The sequence below is a fragment of the Genypterus blacodes genome, unplaced genomic scaffold (assembly GCF_046128005.1).
Source record: "Genypterus blacodes isolate CSIRO-AG114 ecotype Tasmania unplaced genomic scaffold, CSIRO-AGI_Gbla_v1 ptg000045l_1, whole genome shotgun sequence".
In the NCBI taxonomy this organism is placed as follows: Eukaryota; Metazoa; Chordata; class Actinopteri; order Ophidiiformes; family Ophidiidae; genus Genypterus; species Genypterus blacodes.
In genome coordinates, this window is record NW_027466858.1 from 2,633,771 (window position 1) to 2,655,521 (window position 21,751).

A 21,751-nucleotide genomic window follows, 5' to 3' on the forward strand; every position below is an offset into this window, starting at 1 on the left:
ACTAAAGCAGCAGGGTCTCCGGCTCCACAACAACATGAGAGCTGCTGAAACACCAACCGCCCACATGACAGCGTGTGGAATGACCTCACATTTGGTGAAACACATGGTAAAGAAATCACAGAAGAAGACACAGATAAGATCAATAATCCTTCCAGTTCCTCCCTCACCCTCTCCAATTCCTCATTCATCCTAAATCAGAAAGACACTTCAAAACCTATTTGCCTGAGCGTATGTCCACCTGATCCCCTTTCCCCTGCATGGGACAGCTGGGACAGCTGGGTGTCAGATGACGGTTTGCCTTTGTAGCAACAACTGGTTCTCACAGGTCGGCGCTGGAGTTGAGGCGGCTGCGGAGGGACGAACGGCTAAAGAAGAGACTGAGAGATAAAGCAGTTGGGCGGGTCAGCGCGAACCTTGGGCACAGCACAGGGGGGCGCTTCATAGAGGGTTGGAGCCGGAATAAATGGCTGGTATTTTGGATGGGTGTGGGAAAGAGGCCAGGAAGGGTCTCCAGGAACACACAGCACTGCAAATATGAGAGGGAACCATATATGGTGAATGACCTGAGATGACTCTGATAAAGTGGCCTGGTTAACCATTCACTCCTAACACCTTGACAAAGTGTGCGGCTGTTGACTTGTGTGTCCACTTTTTGTGCAATTTGTTGTCAGGCTTGAAAAATTGTGTGTGCACTGTATATTTTTTGCATAAGTGTGTGTGTGTGTATGTGTGTGTGTGTGTGTGTGTGTGTGTGTGTGTGTGTGTGTGTGTGTGTGTGTGTGTGTGTGTGTGTGTGTGAGAGAGGTTTTCAAAACTTGTGAAACCTCAGATTGCAGTTAACATTAAACTAGACAATGTGAATTATGTGTATAGGGGATTTAATGCCCCCCCCCCAAAAAAAAACAAAACCTCCTCACCCCCACCCTCTTTCTCCACCCCTTCCTCTCGTCCAATCACAGCTCCAGCTGGAGAACGCTTTCGGTTGAAACCACCCATTCTTTGTGGATTCTTTGTAGGTCACAGACAGATAAATGGGAAGACAGACAGACAGACAGACAGACAGACAGACAGACAGGCAGACAGACAGACAGACAGACAGGATCTAAAGTCAATCAGATGTTCCAGTCAGTAGAGAATCATGATGTGCTCCATGCAGGGAAGTGGGTATTTGGTCGTCTTCACATTTCCCCTGTCCCACATTAGGGCCATTGTCCATAGAAGGGGAGGGTCCACAGTGGGTGGTTCAGGTGTTTTTGTCTGTGGATGTAGTGGCTGTGTGGGATGAGCAGGATACAGCGTGACTAACAGTAAAGTACCAGGGGGCAGTCAATACAGACGGTGATCGCTGAAGTTAGTGATGTGTTCAAAAGTCAGCCAGAGAAAAGAAGAACATAACATTTACAAAGATATGAACTCAATCTCAGCGTGTTCCATGATAAGGAGCTGATCATACTTTATATAGATGCTGGCCGTAACAGTATCATGCTGCCCAGGAGCTGTTTCTGCTGTCTGGACCTTTGCAGTGGTTGCTCTTTAACTTTAGAGTGCAAAAAAGGTGATAAACTCACAGCCACCAGGGGACAGTATAACACAGTGATCACAGCGTCCACACCTCTGTTGCTCCAACCGGCTGAAGACACTGAAATGTTGTGAATTACATTTGGATTTCTGTTTTCAACACAACTGCTGTGTGCAAAATACACAAATTAATACGACAACTAACAGTATGTTAAGTCAGATCACTTTCATTTAACAACAAAGGCTGTGGAAACAAGCAGGAGAAGGAACATTGAAGCCAGACTGGTTGTATTAAAGGAGAATCAGAGCTTTTCATTACGTGGTGTTAAGCAGGACTCAGTGTAAATAAGCAGTCTGACACTAATTTTGCTTTTACTGCTCCTGCTAATCTAACAATAAAGACTCACAGCGTGACACAGCAGAAACCTGAGCAGCTACACTAAAGGCAAACGCCTGTTATTTCCTAAATGTACATAAAAGATCATTAGAGGAGGGAGGAGGGGGGGTTCTGCTGTTTGTGTTGGTATGTTGTATTATATAACACAATATAATACAATGAGGAGATGAATAAAAGTGCTAACACGAGTCTTTATTCTCACATTCTGCACTTTACAGCAGCCTTGCAGTCTTTCTATACTTATTATGATGATATGGACTTAGGTTTTGTGATCTACTTTGACTCCATGATGTTTATCTGCTGACTGTAGATTCTGCCTATTTTAGATATTAGGATTAGCATGATAGCTGATAGAGATATAAAAACTAGTGAGATTGTCTTGTTTTTAATAGAGCATTCTTACATTCTGGCAGAATTTCTACTTTAACTGAAGAAAGCAGTTGTGAACATCAGACCGTTAACCACAACAGCGATCTCTTTCTATCTTTGTGTACAATTTGTGTATTTGTAATGCCATGAAGCAATCCCTCATGGGATTACACTGAGCGTTATGAGCCTTTTCAAACACTCAAACAGCTCGTCATGGTGATTTGTTTGTCTGGTGTTTGTTAGCAACCACTGCCCGTGTGATCCAAACACAATTCATGAAATCACCTGGATCCCCACACGTGTTTACATTGGTGTACAAACAGCAGTGTAATGTTAAACACCAGTCAGGTTTTGGTGCTAGAAGTGAATTAGAGGAATGAATCAGGGCAATGACAGCAGGACGAAATGTTCATTCCTCAGCTCTCGTCTTGGATTCATATGTTGAGATTACTAGACGGGAATGTGGCAGATAAATACATTTTTGATTAGCAAAGAGTCAAAATATTTATAAAAGCAACGGTGAGCCAAAGTATCCAAATCTGCACTGAGCTGTTGACTGGTGCAGAGTTTCACATCTCACACAGAATTACCATAAAAGTCAGTTAAGTAAGTAAGTAAGTCCTACATTTGTGTGAGCGCTCATCTGTGTGTGTGAACAATCACCACACATGTTGCTTAACCAGACTTCACCAGCAGGAGCGGCTTCTTCTGGGGTTTTTATGGTCCCAAGTGTTGCATCATCTCTATCGTCACCTCTTATTTTTGTTTCCTTTTACCACATTTCCAACATACACAATCTGCTGGAAAATCCCCCAAAACAAAGAGAGCAATGATGGATTCTCTGTATTTCCAGATGCCCAGTCTGTCCTCACATTACTGTTTATTTTTACCTCATGGCATCACGGCATTGTAATCCTCAAACTAACCAGAATATTGTTGTAAAGTCTGGCATCTTCTGACGGCAAAACACAAGTTCAGCATATTTTAAAAGGGAAGAACTGTTCTGCAGAAGTTCTGTAGAAGAACCATGTTAGTACTGGATGTACTAACATGTTCTAGAGTTGTCATGAGGATGTTTGCCCCCTTCTGTTAGGCCAGATGGGCCTAAAATGTCTGCAGATCAAGACAATCACCCAATCCACCAAATTGTCTTCAGCCATGAAGGCTGTTTCTTTGATTTATGCAGAGATAGTTTCACACACAGTGCAGCTTTATCTGTAAAGCTCGACTGCAATCGACAAAATTATGCCAGGCATTTGTTTCTACGCACAAACACACACATATCTGCAAATACCAGGCATGGCATCATGAGCAGAACTTCCTTCCTTTCTGTAGCCGCCAACCATCACACCCCATCATCTTCCCCAGAGTGTCACTTAAGGCTGACTGGTTTTCCCATGGAGGTGCCTACAGCTGAGAACATCTCCCGGCCTCTGACACCAGAGTGCCTCCATGCGACCACACTTGTCTATTTACAGACTCTCTGCCTCCCACAGAGTTCTCACCAGGACGGCACACACACACACAGATCTGGTGGGGAAAGAGGAAGTCTTTAAGGCAGGGCCGACCAAATGACAGTCTCACCCGCAATTGAGATGTGAGACAGCCAGCGAGCGAAGCGAGGAGACAAACTGCAGCGACCACGCTCAGGGATGACGTAAGGGCTGTGAAGAAGGCCGGCATGAGGGGCTGCAGCGCTCACACCAGCTTTACGCACACACCTAACCCAGATGGGACCTGGTGTCTCAGCCAAGGTGAGAGGAGTTGGTGGATGTTGGTATATTTTGTACACAAGGTGGACACAACCACACAAGCACCATACAATAGACGAGCAATAAACACCAGTCTGGGTAAGAACATAATTGCTGAGCAGCTGGATCACACTCTGTCAAATTATGGAGTCACACAAATCACAACAAAATATGGAAAACACAAGGAACCATCATCGACACGGAATGGAAGAAACTTGACGTGATATTTACTTAAAAATCCTTTAAACTCAAGTTGAATCAACACTTCTAGTTGTCTTGAGCAACACTGGAGTTCATGTTCCTCATCGAAATGACATTTAGTGGTTTATATTACACAGATAATGAATGCATGAGATTATGTGTGTGAGAACCTTATCCTAAATGAGATCATTGTTAAAGAAGTTGACTGTACTGATGACAAACTGTTAGAATGATCAAAGGTCAATAAAGAACGGGAACTTGAAGCATTTGGTGAGATGTTCTTACTCATAATACATGATGTTTTAGACTTGGACACATAAACACTGGTGAAATATAGAAATAATGAGAGGGAAGACCTGGACCTGAAGACATGAAAAGCATAAATATCCATGAAAGGAATCATTCCACTATTTTCTTTCTAAGACCTTAACACAGAGGCTACACCTAAATCTGTAAACACAGTAAGATAACATCTGTCTTCATAGTTCTTGTGAGTAATGTTGAGGAGCAACTAAGATATACAGTATGTAATCACTATGGACAACATCTGCAGACTTGTGTAATGTTTTTGTATAAACTGTAAGGGTCTCATCCAATCATTTGTCTCCATTACCTCCTTACTTTGTTTACCAGCCCCACCATGATGTCTCTGCAAACAACCAAGTGGCTCAATGTTTAGTGCTGCAGTGTGTTTGCCTTCCCCGCCGCTCTCATATGGTCGCAGTGTGACAGACTTGCTGGAGTTGTCACTGTTCCACAGACCACAATGTAATAAATGTGGTTTGTGTCTGTGACTGAGCTGAGAGGAAAACACCCTGTCTGTTTGCTTTATACCAGAGGAGACGTGGACATGGACAGTATGAAGCACAGAACAGTGTCAGAATTCACTGTTCACAGGCCTTCCACTATGAAAAGAGCTTTGTTCAACGGATCCCTCAGCAAAGTAAAGGTCTGCTGATTCATTTCCATTAAGCAACACCTGCCAGAGTCCAACCAATATTGGACATGTACAGACATAACCCGACTAGCTTTAAAGTGCTATTGCTTCAGTATAGTTTGACCCTACCCAGAGCAAGATATACAATCATTAGAAATATAGGATGTGAACAAAAACGTTTAGATTGTATATTATAGCATTTGTTATAATACCACTGTTAAAGAATAATTGGTAATATTAATGAAAACCCCTTGTTGGTTTGGTAAATGATTATCTCATGGCGTACATACTCTTTGTTTCAGAACAGACATGCACGTGCGTCAATTCCACATCCCCGCAGCTTGTTTACATGGCGCCCTATTAGGCTTTCACACTGACAAACAGCGGCGGTTGAATCCGTTTCTAAACTATAAACAGAGACTTTCGAAATGACGGCAAACCGCCGAATCCAGGAATTCGTCATCTTCGTCATTCTCCTCCTCCTCCTTCATCTCCGCAACTTTTCTTCACACTCTCCAAAAGAGCCGGAGCGGGTGGGGGAGGGGAGAAGGAGGGAGCAGAAGTGAAGAGAAAAGGGCGACGTCAGATGCTGGTGGGAGGCTTTTGTGTGAAGGAGAAGTGGAGAGGTTCTCGTCCTGAAGAAACGGGGCTCACTGAAGCCGGACTGAGCCCGGACAGAGGGAGAACAACCTGCCGCTACTCTACTTCAGCCTTTACTTTGACCGTAAGTAAGAGACATTGAACGCAGCACAGACACGATCCATCTGGATTTCAATCGATCACTTCTTTCCGTTGCGTGTTTCACTTCAAAAGTCATTGAACAATCGTGCTCTCTCTCTCTCTCTCTCTCTCTCTCGCTCTCTCTCTCTCTCTCTCTCTGTAAAATCATTCCCTTCTTGATTTCACTTTTAAAGAATCAAGTTCGTTGTTTCATCGCTTCAGCTGACCTCGCTGATCTCTCATTGATTCTTTGTCTCTATACAAAACCCTAAAGAAACGGGCACCTGAACGCACCACAAGACCAAACTAGTTTCTCACTTGTACAGTTTGAATGGTGTACAGTTTGGTGATTGTTACCTGAATGCAGCAGAGGCGTTTGTGTGTGTCTGTGTGTCTGTGTGTGTGTGTGTGTGTGTGTGAGGGGATGCACACATGTGAGCAGTGAGAGGGAGAGTGACACCCTGGGGTCCATCAGGGCTGGTGTGTTTACATGCACATTCAAACTTATTATTGTCCGATTTAGGCAAGAAATTGATTTGTTGTCAGTTTCTAATTGTCTAACGGAGCCTATAAATGACACAGAGCCCTAAGAAGCCTCTCAGCCAGCACCGTGTTACCTTCAGGTACAACATCTGGCAGTATTTTGACTTTGGTACCTATTACAGAAATCACTTCCCTGAAAAGCTTAAACACAAATGATATAGAAGCTTGTTTTTCCTCCTCAGTCATTCACACGTTGACACAGCAGGTCCTGCTCTCCTCTCCTCTCCCCCTTTTCCCCACCTCACCCTCGTGCCCTTGAAGTGCGGGGAGGAGGCCGGAGCAGCGAGCCACCCAGGGAGCCCCGGCCGATCCTCCGCCTCACTGGGAGGGAGGGAAGCGGCGCTGCATCGCAAACTAAACAAAACCAGGAAAACTTTCAGTGTTTATTCTAGCCCAGTTCAAGGACAAACCAAAGCAAAGTGTTGAGAGGAGTTAGTCATCACCGGCAATCATTCTGATGCTGCTACATATACACACCTCTCAGTACTCCAAGAGTTACCCTGTGACGCAGTTGTGAGGTGATTTATTGAGATCCTACATCTCCTAGAAGAACTATTGACAACCTCCAGAGAGCGAGTGTGAACATGTTACATTTGAGTGAGAGTTGTCGCCACAGGAGAAGAAAAACAAATCATTCCAGTGTAAATACTAACGTGTCTTGTGGCTACATGTCAATGGGCTGTATTGGGGCGATGCCAAGACAGAGGCTGGTACCTCTGCTGTCTGCTTTGATGGATGTTTAAGTCCCTGCAAGTTTAGTTTCAGACCGAAGTGAAACAAATAGAAACGAGCGGCTCGTCTGGAAGGAAGGAAATCAATCTGAAAGCGATTGTATGCCTTCGGACGAGGTGGAAGCACATGGAGTCAGTAGTTAATGGGCTGAAATGGAAGGGGGTGGGCGAGCTTTGGATAAAGGGGGGTTAGGACTGTGCTCAACCCAGCTCAGAGCTCCCAGAAGGGGAAGAGGGAGTGGAGGGAGGCCGTGTCATGGCTGTCTTTGTGCAAGTGAAATGTGAGGGTCACTGAGAGGCTTTGTGCGTCAGAAGCTGCGGGGCCACTGCAGAGTCGGCGCGGGGAGCGAGGGGCCGGGACGCTGCACAGATTGAATAGGTTAGGGGCCACGGCGGCTCGCCTTTGAGAGGGAAGGAGCGCATTCTGGGCTAATGGTGGCTCGCCTTTGAGAGGCAAAGAGTGAGTGAGGGGGCCGGCGGCGGCATGTCTTTGTGCAGCCTTTGTTAAGTTGAGTGGCACCAGATGAAGAGGGCTGATTTTTATTCAGGTCTGCTGGCACACACACACACACACACACACACACACACACACACACACACACACACACACACACACACACACACGTTGGTATCCTGTGGGGAAGTCATTTTTTTTTGGATGTAATTACGCTGCAGATGAACGAGCACAGACTGGCACCTTTCACAGTGTGCGGGTGTGTGTTTGTTTTTGTGTTTGTGTGCTTGTAAAATGAGGGGGGGGGGGGGCTTTATTGTCTCTAAAAGCTCCGGCCCCTCGCTCTGCAGCCTCAGTTGGAGATGGAACTCTTCCCGTGTTGTGATGTTAAACAGCTCCAGGGTTTCTTATTGATCTGGAGAGTAAACCTTCAGAGCATCACACACACACACACACATCTGACTGCATCGCCGCAATCACTCGTGTTGATCCGTTGCGGTGAAACACATATCCATGGGAAACTTTCTCTCCTCCTGCAGCTCTGGCTTGGCGTGGAGCTCCAGCAGCTCGGGCTCACATGGTTACAGTTAGAGAGAGAGAGAGAGAGAGAGAGAGAGAGAGACAGAGAGAGAGAGAGAGAGACGTCCTGAACACCAGAGAGACCAGAGACGCTTCAAAAGTCTCTTAGAAGAACTGAGAATGTGTCTGAAGGACCCGGCTTCATCTGCGGGCTCTCTGGTATCTCCTCTAGATCAGATCTAAGCCCGGCTCCTTGGCTCCCCGGCCCTCTGAGCGTGTGGCAGTGAAGCGTGCGGGCGTGCGGCGCCCTGAGGCGACAGGTTTAGCTGTCACACCCATAACTCAGGTCTTATTAGTGCAGAGGGAGTACGTTCTGTCATTCCTTCTTTACTTCTTCAAACACTGGGGTGGTGATGATGAGAGTTTGGTCTCACATCTGTTCTTGTTCAGCCGACATGAATGAGCGGTGATGGAGGTTGACGAGTCATCGCCGCAGGGCCGTGGGTGTTTTTATTCCGTCTGATGTCGTAGCTTGTCCTCGTGCAATGCCAAGGCAGCCTGCTGCTGTGGACGGAGCCCGTGTAGGTGTTTCCTGTTCAGCTCTCTCTCTGGCTACATTGCTTCACTCTCTGCTGCTGCTTGCATTCCTTGGTGATAGCGGGATACGTTCGGTCCTGCCTGACTCCTGCTGGGAGGCTCAGTAGTTGTGTATCTCTTTGGGGTTCTCCGTTTTCCTGATTCTTGCTTATACAAAAGGAAACTCGACCCTCATCAGTCTCCCACACTGATTTGTCCACAGGCCACATCTTATTTGAGCAGTCTGAGGTGGTGATGCCGTCTCTCTCTCTCATGTGGTCTGGGTGTGTGAGGGCCGTCCTCTCCTCTCCTCTCGGCCCGTCCAGATGCACGACCGCACCGGGAGCAGCTGGAGGAATAGATCGCCTCGCTGAGGTCTCTGAGTTAATACAGCGAGTAAACCCGGTCTCCTCAGCCCAGGTCACTGGGGAGGGAGGGGGGGGCGTTTGATCTAGGTGGGTGATCCAGCACGTTGGACATTCTTCTAAAGTGGTCCGAACTCACTCCCCCCAGAGACAGAAACAGGGAAACGGAGATTATGTTTCCGTTTCCATCTCGTCTCTCGGTGTCCATGAATGGAATTCATGTCTTGCGCAGCATAACGGTTCAGTGTAGCCCCGCCCCTTTATGTAACAATCTAGGTCAACTGTGCTTTAGATCTTTCAATAACCCCCCCCATGCTGCTTCACCTCGCTCCACCCTGCACACACACAGACACACACACACACACACACACACACCCCTCCAGACTGCAGAGGGCGACTCCAGCGCTCATTACCTCAGCACCTTGGCATGTTACCAGGCCTGGCTGATATCTCAGACCAATTACTCTGAACTTGTTACTCAGCGGCCGACTGACTGACCCTGCCTCATGGCCTCCTGGCCTCATGGCCTCATGGCCTCCTGGCCTCATGGCCTCCTGGCCTCATGGCCTCCTGGCCTCATGGCCTCATGTCGGACGCTTTCCCCGGGCCGCTGATAAGACACAGGCTCCTGCTGAGGTTGGCATTCATTAGGAGGGAATTTATGGAGCGTATCAGATATTTAGAAGACAGGATTCAAGGAGAGACTTGTGGTTGAACTTTGGCCCTCAGAGTCGAACTGAAAGATTACAGTGAGTTTCCTCACATAGAAAGAGAGAGAGAGAGTTCATGTTGGCCTCCTGGACAAAGGATTGGGAAGTTCGTGCGTGCGTGCGTGCGTGCGTGCGTGCGTGCGTGCGTGCGTGCGTGCGTGCGTGCGTGCGTGTCCAGATCAGATACTGAAACACACACCGCAGCTGATTTGCTCTCCTCTGCTGGATGAGCGATCCAGACCTGGACGTCACGGTGGAATCTTCAAAGCGTCACAAGACTTGTTGACCTGTCGGTGTTGCTGACGAAGCAGATGTGTGTGTGTGTGTGGCTGCTCCTCTGGCACACAGATCAGACGCTGGGAAGATACGGATCCATCCAACACAACGGGAAGGCAGAGACCCCTCGCCCCCACGCAGCCTCTTCATGAATAAGTCATGATGGGGAGTGTGTGATGCACTGTGAAGTGTTAAACACTCGTCCCTCGGCGTTCCCCTACACACACAGAGAAGCTTGACCTTTCCTAGGAAATGCTGCTGCTGCTCCAGTGCTTTCCCAGAGGCTTTCCCAGAAGTCTGTTCAATAACCAGGAAACGGGCGGAAAATATTCATCACGTCCAGGATGTACTGACCTCGCTATTCTTTAAATGACACACACACACACACACACACACGAATACACACAATTCACTGCCACACACATCCAAAGAAGAACGTCATTCCCATATACGAGCACAGAAGTTCCATTGAACATTAATTAGCAATAGAATAGAATAGTTAGAATAAAACCGTATGTTAGGTTGCTATGACAACACTAACATTCTTAAGATAAGCCTTCTTATCGTATCTTCATTCAGGTCATTGAGCAGCTTCCCCTCTTCATCTCCCTCAGCTCATAACTCTGTGTGATCTTGTGAACAAACTGGCCCACACACACGCAAAACACCCACACATATATTTCTGTCTGTTATTCCCAAACGTTCCCTCCGACGGACAAACCGTTAACCCCTCATTTCCCCCCGCTAAATGCCAAAACAATGCAGGAGAAGCCAGAAGGTCCCCTCACGTTCTCTCCCCCCTCTAATTGAACGTTTGGGCTCCCTCCCTCCCTCTGAGCCGGCACCCCAGGGGGCCACGACGAGGCAATAGGGGAGCAGATTTCCTGGGCGATCCCAGAAGGTGCCGGGTGGAGGTATGTTTACGCTCCCGCTCCCTGCACTTTCCAGAGGCCCAGCCGGTGGTTTGTGGGCGTGGCAGCCTTAACAGACGGCGCTGAGCTCCGGTGTGAACGGACTATAATCAGCAGCCAGCGGAAGAGAAGGACTCCACCGAGGAGCTCTAAGTGAAGCCTGGGCGGTCGGTAACAAACACGCACAAACACACAAACAAACACACATGAACGTGGACGCTGCCGTGCACACTGGAGACGCACAACCCTCATGTTCGCTGACATGTTTTCCACAGGATGCTATGCGTTTCAAACCTGTATTTTCGTACCGTGGCGGCGGCGGCGGCTCTATAAATAGAGGCCGAGGCCGAGCGTGTCGGCGAGCGTGTCGGCCCAAAGCGAGATAAGAAGAAGAGCCGGCGGCCTGAAATACACCAAAGCACTGGAATAGAATGGAGCTTCCTCGTTCACTCTCTCACACTCATCGCTCTCTTCTTCCTGCAGCCCTCAGAGGGGCGATCAGTCTGAGTCAGGCTGAATGTTGAGGGTTTGGATGACGACGACCTTCATAGAGGACATCCCCCTCATGTTGGACCTCGGGGACTTTCTGGACGGACGCCGTTTTGCTTCCTGTTTATATTTGTCACTTCCTTTTTGGCAGACGTGAATAGTAAGACTTGCTTTCTATCCATGTGTCTGTAACGTAGAGCGTTAGTTGGAAACCGCCGGCTGATCAGAGGCGTTCTACCTCTTTATCTTGCAGCTCGGTAACCATGACGCCGAGACACTGCGTTTCCCCTCGTTGTCTACTCTGGATGAACGAGAATGAATCCAGATTGGGCTCAGACGGGAGCCACTGTTCACCCGGAGACAAAGCAAACACAAACACACTTACAGATCTGACCGAGTCGCCGCTGAACCGAGTCGCCGCCCGCACGAGGAGCGCTTCACGCCGTTGCTCCGTCACGTCTCCGCTCTTACCTGCGTCTCAGTTGTTGTCACGCCTTTGACTTTTGTTATCGTGACCCAGTTTGTAGTAACACACACACACACACCCCTCCCCCCCCACCCGTCTGCCTCTTCATACTGAAGCAGATCGTATCAGGCCTCACACAACATCACCGCTCAGTCTCTACAGATGTGGTGGAGCTGATTTACTGGTGTGAGGGGAGGTTGGTGTGTGTGTGTGTGTGACGAGGCTCTGCATATCCTCATCCCTCAGCTCTTCCCCACTGGCGACTGATCAGTGTGACTTATCGACCTTAATGACTGTTTGGGTGTTGAACATTGAAATGACGCCGCCAGCAAGAATGACAGAGAGAACATGGTGAAGATCGGCTCTTATGTCTTCATCCTCCCTCCACTCTAAACTGGAAGTTATGGCCAATTAAGACATTGAGGGTCTGATCTATGTTTCATTCCGGTGCTGATACAGATTGGAGCTTCTTGGTGGTCACACAGATTTGTGGACACCAGGACAGAAACGTCACCAATGTGGCTAAAAGGACCGTGTTGTCGTAAACCCACATAGTTTCCTGTGTGTATCATAAAGCTGGATGATGTCATCAGACCCCCCGCCTCCCCTCACTGCCGCCATGCTCCCATGAGGCCAAGACTTCGCTCAGGGCAGTGTGTATGTGTGTGTGTGTGTGTGGCTGCAGTCATGGATCAAAACATAGCAACAGAGTCTTCAACACTCTGATTGGGACGCACACACATTTGCTTAAACATGAACTTTATACTCAACACACACACACACACATACACACACACACACACACAAAACGTGCTCCTTAGCCACTACAAATAGATGAGTTTTATTCTGGCTTTAGTTAAGTTAGTTTAGTTAAGTCTGTACAAATACTCTTGTTGCCTCTAGAGAGTGCAAAGTGTGTGTGTGTGTGTGTGTGTGTGTGTGTGTGTGTGTGTGTGTGTGTGTGTGTGTGTGCGCGCGATGATTCACCATGATTGTTCGAGTGCTGTCATGGCTTAAGTCCACAGACATCTGGAACTGTTACCCATGATTCAGTCACAGCTCTCTCTCTCTCTCTCTCTCTCTCTCTCTCTCTCTCTCTCTCCCTCACACGTGCTCGAGGGCATCACTCTGCATCTCTCCTTTGCTTTTGTCAGTAATATTCTAATTTCTCTGCCTTTCCTCATTTATGCCCCCCCCCCTCTCTGTGTCGCTCTGTCTCACCCCTGTGTGTCTCTGTGTGTCCGTAGGTGTGTGTGTGTGTGTGTGATGTCTCCCGTGGTGCCATGGCTGAGGGGAGCTGTTTTGGACGCCGTAGCTGTGTGAGGTGACTTCATCTTGGTTTCCACCCATAGAACAAGAGAGGGAAGCAAAAGAAGACTGAGAAGAGAGAGACGGAGCTCAGAGGAAGAGAAGCTCAGAGGAGGAGAAGCTCAGAGGAGAAGAACTTCAGAGGAGGAGAAGCTCAGAGGAGTAGAAGCTCAGAGGAGGAGAAGCTCAGAGGAGGAGAAGCTCAGCGGCTCGTCTGAACCTCATCCCCTCTCACGTGTTGGAGCTCTACAGAGCTTCAAGAAGCTCCACACTTCCTGTCTCCCTGTAGCGCCTCACACAGACTCAGCACCATGTGCCATGTCATCGTGACGTGCCGCTCCATGCTCTGGACTCTGCTCAGCATCGTGGTGGCCTTCGCCGAGCTCATCGCCTTCATGAGCCCCGACTGGCTGCTGGGATTCCCCCGCTCTGACTCCAGCGTCAGCAGTGCGGGCGTGGACTCAGGGGAGTACCGGCCGTCTCTGGGCCTCTACAGCCGCTGCCTACGCATCGGGACCCGGGGGGGAGGGGTCACCTGCGGCCCCTACGCCGGGTCGTTCGGAGAGGTGGCCAGTGGCTTCTGGCAGGCGGCCATGTTGTTTCTAGCCGCCGGCACGTTAGTACTGGGGGGTGTGGCCTGTATCTCCATCTTCAGCCTGTGCTTCCAGAGCATCCTGAAGAAGAGCATCTTCAACATCTGTGGGCTGCTCCAAGCCATCGGAGGTGAGACGACAGCTGTGTGTGTGTGTGTGTGTGTGTGTGTGTGTGTGTGTGTGTGTGTGTGTGTGTGTGTGTATGTGTGTCAGTCAGTCAGTCATTAGCTCAGAGGGAGGAGACTTGATCTTCATCCTTGTTTGCGAGACACTGTGCCATTACATCTGTGTGTGTGTGTGTGTGTGTGTGTGTGTGTGTGTGTGTGTGTGTGTGTGTGTGTGTTTACAGTGTGATTGTATGTGCCACTGAAGGGGGGGCAGCACTGGGGGGTCGTCTCTGTCATCTTAAATAAAGACATGCTGGTGTTACTGAGCAGAGATGAGTCACCGTGTTCCCAGCATGGGTTTGTTTATGGTGTGTGACTAACCCATGTACGTCTTTGTCCCCTCCCCTCTCCCCCAGGCCTGTTGTTGATGGTGGGCCTGATGCTGTACCCTGCTGGTTGGGGTTCAGAGAAGGTGATGAGCTACTGTGGCGCCGAGGCGTCGCCCTACAAGCCGGCCCAGTGCTCCCTCGGATGGGCCTTCTACGCGGCCATTGGGGGAACGCTGGCTGCGTTCCTGTGCTCAGTTTTCTCAGCACAGGCTGAGATCGCCACCTCCAGCGATAAGGTCCAGGAGGAGATCGAGGAGGGGAAGAGCCTCATCTGTCTGCTCTGAGCCCCGATGGCCTGGGACTTCACTCATAATGGACCCGACACCTTTCAGCTAAACGCGGACGTTCCACTGAACTATTTCCTCGGGTAAAACCTGATAGCTGTTTGTTGACAGAACCTTTGATCTCCTTTTTGTAATCTTGAGGTTTGTTCGCACCGTCTCAAGCTGATGGCCTTGTACTTCCTGGACCAGGACCTGGACCTGGACCTGGACCTGGACCAGGACCAGGACCAGGACCTGGACCTGGACCAGGACCAGGACCTGTTACAGTAATGAGTAATATTTGTAGCGATGTCCACTCTAAACAAACTGAACTGTACTGAATAGAAAGAGGTTAGTGTTTATTACTAGTAGTGGAGAAGTCATTAGTATTAATGAGTGCTAGTAAAATGCTGTGTAGGTTTTTTTTATCATTCCAGTGTTTCACATGGTTCACCTGCAAACCTCAACAGAACCATTAGTCTGAGTGCTGGCAGATGTGCCCAGTAAACCCAACTGCTCGCTTTACTCACATCTGCTAAGTTATTGTTCACTTCATACGGAGCGCTTTGACTTTGTTTGTGGGAAAGAGAACATATGTTTCACTTTCCTGTGAGGATGTTTGCTCAGAGAGATACAGAGCAGCCGAGCAGCAGACCGCCTGACAGTGTTACACACGGATAAATAGATAAAACATCTTTTAAAGTCAAACTAAAGCAGTTAAAGATCTGCAAAGGCCTTAGCTGTGACACGGCTGCAAAAGAAGTGAAGTTCAGTCTGAGCTCTCTGTTTGCTTCATACCTGTAATAGTTTCTCATTCCCATAGAAACCGATGCCTTTTTGCACTTTGTAATTCTCTTTCATTCGTTATTCCGTTTTCATTCTTCTCCAGCTGTAAATGTAACAAGATTGCTGTGATTGTTTTTTTGTTTTTTTATCATTGGTTGTAGATGACATGTGCAATAATTCAACTGTAGCGAGTGAGTGGAGCGTAACCACGACGATGAGACAGAGAAGTGAAGCTGTTCCAACACAGTATTTCAAGTTTGTGTGTGCCAGTAAACAGACTGTCCACTGCTTTTGTTACATTAACAAGACCAGCAGCATCTCTGAGGTGTTGTGTGTGTGTGATGCTGAGTGAGGAATAAAACGCTGCCACCTTCAGTCAGAACGCGTTTGGGGTGAATGTTCTATAGGAAACAGCGACATCTAGAGACAGACAGACGTCATAACGAGCTGAGGTGAACATGGAACAGACTCCTCCGTGTTTGGCCCAAATATTTCCTTCAAATTTTATTTCATGTTAATACCATAAATATACAAAACTCAAACTATTTCACATGCGACAAAGGCCAGACAGGAGTGCATTTTTTACAGATGATTGATAATGGGGATCAAATTTTCAACTTTACAAAATATACAAGTGAGATGAGTTTCTTCTTCTTCTTCTCTAATTCAGCCATGTAGCGCGATCACGGGGCAACAAACACATGTCGGTCTGAACTGCAGATGAAGAAACATGACCCGCCATGACGTCATCGCTCAAACGACGACGGGCTGAATAATATCTAACCCCGGGAGATCACGCGGACGCTCGCGGCGCGGACAGAAGGTGTTGCGTCATCGGGATAAAAACATGGCGAAGGGGACACGTCACACAGACCCGGATGTACAAACACATGGATATGGACATTTGGTAGATTTCTCACAGCTTTTGAGGACATAGATTAACACTTGAGGGAGGCCTTTTGTTGTTTTTTTCTTAATCTTTCAGACTAAAATCACACAAAGCAACATTCACCCACACAGCCACGCCTCGCTGGGTCCAAGAACACTTTCTTAAAGGAAGTTAACGCGATGGTCTTTACAAAAACACAATGCAAAAACCAAAAAGGGACAAAATTAATATGAAAACGACTTAAATTACATCATAAATAAAGACATGTAGCCTTATGCGCTATGTTCAGTCTAGGACCTACAGGCTCGTAGGTCCGTGGTTCAATGTAAAAAAACGACAAACGTGCAATGGACTTTCAAAATAAAATACTTCCAAACAGGAAATAATACTGCCATGTAGGCTCCTTCTGTGACAGATTACTGACCTTCAACTTCATAACACTCACAGGAGCGTTTAGTCTAATATAATAATAGGCTTCAGTCCTTCAAACACTCACAACCGCTATGAGAGACTCCGCCCTCACTTGTTTCAGCTCATTAATGTAAGCACATTACTGTACAACTCACTCCTCTCCATCTTCAAAAGTTTGGCTTTGAATCTCAGACACAAATCATCCACAGAGAGGAGATTAGCTGGGCTGATTTAGTGTGTAAATCAAAATAAAAAAGCAAAAAGGTTTACATTAATATCTGCAGGTTTAGTCTCCTTCAGGTCACGCTCAGATGGATCAGTGTCCGTCTCCTCCACACAGCAGGAGGCCTCAGCCCAGAGGCTCTCAGCAGCATCAGAGTCTAACCGAGTGTGAAGAGCAACCACAACAACTCAGGGAGGAAGGATGTGTGTTAGTATAGAATTTATCAAGTAAAGCCTGTTTTCTCAAGTTTAGATGGTTTTCAGTGCACCAGGCCGTGGATACAGACGACTAAACCTTTAGTGACATACTGACCCGGAGGGTTCAGAGGTCGTCGCCGTCTTCACACACAGATCCACACGTCGTCCTGTCAAACATGCAATAACTGTACACCTCACGTCACACACAAACCAAAGGGATCATCAATAACTTGGCACCGGCCCTAAACTGGCTGCCCGCACGGCCGGAGATCAGGTCGGCAGTGGGCGGGACGACTTGGCCGAGGGAAATGGCTGGAGAGCTAAACATGCGCGTCGTTACCATGCTGTCAAATCTTTAAAGCCACAGAGACGCCGACACACCGGCCCACTTTGTCTTTCTAAGGAGGAAACGGAGAAGGAAAGGATTTCACATGAGTAGCATGTGTTGCTGAAGCTCTGCTGGGGTTCTGGGCTGGTTCTTAAATCTGAACAAATTCTTGTTGATCCAACTATGTAAGACGAGATCCAGTTTACCTTTCAAACCTTTCAACCACCGAGCTTTGGATGAATAAAACAAACTAAGTCGGAGCCACATGTTCTTAAAGTGAAACACACATTCAGACAGGCTCAACCATTTAAACCATAACCACACACACACTCTCCATACAAGCTGATGAGACGGGAGAAAGCTGGGAGACGCCGGTGTCTCAGCCTGCCTGACCAACCACCAGAGGGACAAAAAGGAAGCCTGTGAGACGGTGTGTGATGGAGGAGCACATAGACACACACACACACAGGGGTATGTGCATTCACACCCCCAAACAGTCAGAACAAAGCTGGAGACGCTCTAATTTGAGGGATATGAGCAGACGCCCCCTGGTGGAGGAAGGAGACGATACACTGATGTGGGGTCTTAAAAGCGAAGCTGGACAACTCTGGTCACGTAAAATTCTTCACTGTCTGTTTTGGCTCAAGTGTGTGTTTTGTGTGTGTGTGTGTGTGTGTGTGTGTGTGTGTGTGTTTGTGTGTGTGAGGGACAACCGTGGCCAAGCGACATTCATAAATGGAAATGACAGGAGTTGAGAGCCGGTCGGGCCAGAGTTGTGCATCTTCAACCTTTTGAGTGTGAGCGCGTATGCATGGACGTGCGTGTGTGTGTATGTGTGTGTGTCAGTCTAGGGCTGAGGCTTGAAGGCCCCTCGGGCAGCGGTGGTGGCAGCGTTGGCTGCGGCGTTGGCAGCTGCGGTCTGGACGGTCTTGTTAGACATGACCCCGGTGGCAAACTCCTGCTGAGCCTTCTCAAAGCTGGCACCGGTGGTACGATAGAGAGCGTGAACCTGGGAAACACACACAGGAGAGCAGGGTGTGTGTGAGAACCAACGCATCTGAAGGGTTAACATGGTGCATTCATGAACAACAGAGGAACTATGGTCATGAAGAGGTGACAAGTTACAAATGGATCCTACATCAATCCCACATCCCCCGACCTTTAACCTCTGACATGTGGTGCTGCTGGTCTGTGAGTGTGTTACCTTCTTGAACATGATGAGTGAGCCCACAGACAGTGCAGTAAACAGTGCTGAGATGAGTAACATGATGATGCCCACTGGGATGCTGGTGTTCAGACCAGTCAAAGCTGCTATCCAACCACTGGCAAAAACAAGAGCAACCACAGTGTGAGTGAGTGCAAACATACACCTGGAGGGAAAAGAGGAACGAGCGAGAGCCTCACCATGTCCCCCAGCCTGCGATGCCGATAGACTGGAGCACGTGGACGCCAAACTGGCAGATATACACGAAGAAGAAGACAAAGAAGCGGAAAGAACTGTCACTCCTGTAGCGGACAAAGACAGAGAACCAGTGAGAGAGAGAGAGAGAGAATGAGTCCATTAGTCTGGGGTTCTGCCTTTATCAGTGTAGATAAGTGTATCATACTGTGTTCATCTGTCCGTGGTTACCTGAAGGCCCCGTAGAGCGGTCTGTACCAGCAGACGAAGGAGCAGGGCGTAAACAGCAGAAACCACAACATGGCCAGGCCGAAGTCCACACCCCGAGATGTGTCCACACAGAACCAGGCCAGGCAGCCAAACATGTTCACAAACAGCGTGCCTGTGTGAACTGGACACAACACACAACCACAACAGTCTGAGCCTTACTGTACATATTTATGCAAAGACAAAGATTTGGAGATGTGGAGGAAACAGAAACAGAGGATCCACTCACACATCCAGAGTTTGTACATGATCTTGACCGTCTTCTGGAACTCCACAGGAATGTCCACGGCGACGTCGTGGTAGAAACACGGACCAACGGGGAACTTCTCTGGGAGAGGGGGCCAGTTGTTCTTTCGCCCTGTGAGGACAGAAATGTTGATGTCACTATGTTAACATACTGTGTGTTATTGGTTAAGATGAACAAATTATACTTAATACAAAGACCTCTGTGAAAGATATGAGACAGATTTTAAATGTGGACCCAAACGTGGACACAGTTGATCATGTGGTTTACTTAATGCGTGGTGTGTAAAGCGACTAACCTGCCACGCCGTGAGACTGTAACTCTCTCTCCCGACGGTCGAGCTCGGCTGCCTTCTTCTCCAGCTCCTCCTGCCTCCTCAGCAGCTCAGCCTGAGCCCGAGCCTGATCCTGTCACAGAGACGCAAGCTTCATCAACACAAAAACCCCTGAGGAGGCACTACAGGTGTGAAAGTAACAGCATTTCATGTTCACAGCATTCAGGATGTGGACAAGGAAGTAAATGGGCGTAGAGTAGAGATGAAGCAGCGTACCTCGTGATGCTGCTGCTGCTGGGCCGTCAGAGGACAGGTGAGAATATGAAAAACAAAAGGAAAGTTGAACAAAAAGCTAAATCAGAGAAGGTTGGTGTGGAGGTATGGTGTGACAGAAACAGAACACATGTGATCAACCTGTCTGAAGTACCTGAGCTTGTTTCTGTGTGTAACTGTGTCTGTACGTACCTGCGTCTGTTGTTGTGAGTACGCCGGCGGCTCTTCTGTGGGCTTCATGATGGCAGGTTGTGTGTTCTGCTGGGCCGGGGCAGGGGCGGGTTTGGGGGCGTTACCAGGGGGCGCCTGAGAACACAGAGGGTGGATCTGCCATGTTAGAGCGAGGGCAATCAAAAGGACGGCATTTTAATCTCTCTCTCACACTCACACACAGGTCAGTATAGTAAATGTAGTGTAGCTGACCGTTCTGGCGTCTGTGAAGGGGTTGTACTCCTCCAGACCACCAGGGGGCGCAGACCGGGTCACCTGTGTCACTGAGGGATCCTACAGGGCAGAGAGGAGCAGATGCTCATTAGCGATATCATACACAAACATAAACAAAGGTGCTTGTTGCCTGAATCGGGGTTGACAGTGAAATGTATAACGAGCCAATTAGAACTTAGATTAGAGGAAGTTTGGACGTTTCACAACACTGGAGTCAAAGCTGCTTCACTCTGCAGTCTGAGTGGAAACATTAGCGTCACTATTGGCTGCGACGTTTGTGTCCAGTGCGCATTGATGCATCAGCGGAATATATCATACGATAGTATACAACTAATCCTGCATCACAGAGTAAATAAATAACGATTTATAGGTACAAAATGTCCCACACTGATGCTAGCCGGTTAGCTATTTCCAACATTAGCAGGTGTAATGCAACAAATGTTAGGTGGCAGCGGCGGTTGTTATATTTATTATCTTAGTTTACACAAAATGTTGCTACAATGTAAAAATATCTTCAGCGCCAGTGTGAAATAAAGTCCTGTGTGAATGTTCTTTACGTTTCCGTCCTGTAGCGTAGCTCTGACAGTCCAGCTATTATCTCAGCCAGTTAGCACAGATGCTACATGCTTTGCTTGGGTTTACAGGCACAGTTTAGCTGGCTAGCTAGATTCGCTACCTGGAAGGGGTTGCTGAAGTCCGGGTCTGCGAAGGGGTTGCTGTCAAAATCGGACATAGTGTCGCCGTCAGAAAACGCTTTACAGTGTGGAGGAGCTCCCCGGTGGTACGGGGAAGGAGCAGTGCCGGGATGAGACTGCCTGAGCGGGCCGCCTGCAGTCTGACTCGGAGCCTCCTGCTGACAGACGGATAGAGACACCCTCGCTTAGCAAGTTAGCGAGCAGCACAAAGATGGCAGCGCGAGCGGAGAGGCTGCGCGAGGCTGCGCGAGGAGGAGCGGACGCACGACCCGCACGCGCGGCACGTCACCGTTTCAGCACCGCGGACAGCAGGAGGCCGCAGGTACACACACACACACACACACACACACACACACACACACACGGAACGAGCTGGAGTTTACTGGATGACCTCTGACCTTTAGGATGTAACAGTACTGTTTGTTTATGTTTTCCACTTTTAGATGACTTAAATGTTCCCAATAAATGTCAAATAACTAAATAACTAAATAGACGTGATATAATACAAGTAAGTGTGAGGAATAATCAGACTCTGGATTAATAGTAAAGATTGGAAGAAGGAGAATTACCGCAGACACTTTGATGCCACATAAAGCTGTGAGAATAGATGAAGCAGCGTATTTGATCGTATGACTGCTGCAACCTTTGACCTCAAGGCAACATGTAAACAAGTGGTCCTGAACTTGCCTTCACCCTGCTGCTCATACACAAGTTGACAAATTATTTGA

General features: G+C 48.2%; 2 protein-coding genes across 4 annotated transcripts; one reads left to right on the forward strand and one right to left on the reverse strand.

Moving 5' to 3' along the window:
• The first annotated feature begins 5,435 nt into the window (after window positions 1-5,435).
• On the forward strand, window positions 5,436-15,458 carry LOC143000189 (LHFPL tetraspan subfamily member 2a protein-like). Of its 2 annotated transcripts, none has more exons than XM_076149425.1 (3): window positions 5,436-5,897; window positions 13,286-13,964; window positions 14,358-15,458. In XM_076149425.1, exons 2-3 carry the CDS (start codon window positions 13,553-13,555, stop codon window positions 14,612-14,614), a joined length of 669 nt encoding a protein of 222 aa, XP_076005540.1. In that variant the 5' UTR covers window positions 5,436-5,897; window positions 13,286-13,552; the 3' UTR covers window positions 14,615-15,458. The 2 variants fall into 2 exon arrangements, with proteins under 2 accessions (XP_076005540.1, XP_076005539.1); XM_076149424.1 differs by having other exon boundaries at window positions 5,454-5,897; window positions 13,181-13,964.
• Window positions 15,459-15,508: 50 nt separating this feature from the next.
• Window positions 15,509-21,267, reverse strand: LOC143000188 (secretory carrier-associated membrane protein 1-like). Of its 2 annotated transcripts, none has more exons than XM_076149423.1 (10): window positions 21,005-21,267; window positions 20,308-20,388; window positions 20,077-20,190; window positions 19,888-19,902; window positions 19,636-19,744; window positions 19,323-19,451; window positions 19,058-19,217; window positions 18,832-18,933; window positions 18,632-18,749; window positions 15,509-18,436 (listed from the first exon to the last, which is right to left on the reverse strand). In XM_076149423.1, exons 1-10 carry the CDS (start codon window positions 21,059-21,061, stop codon window positions 18,275-18,277), a joined length of 1,047 nt encoding a protein of 348 aa, XP_076005538.1. In that variant the 5' UTR covers window positions 21,062-21,267; the 3' UTR covers window positions 15,509-18,274. The 2 variants fall into 2 exon arrangements, with proteins under 2 accessions (XP_076005538.1, XP_076005537.1); XM_076149422.1 differs by having other exon boundaries at window positions 19,888-19,905.
• Window positions 21,268-21,751: the final 484 nt, after the last annotated feature.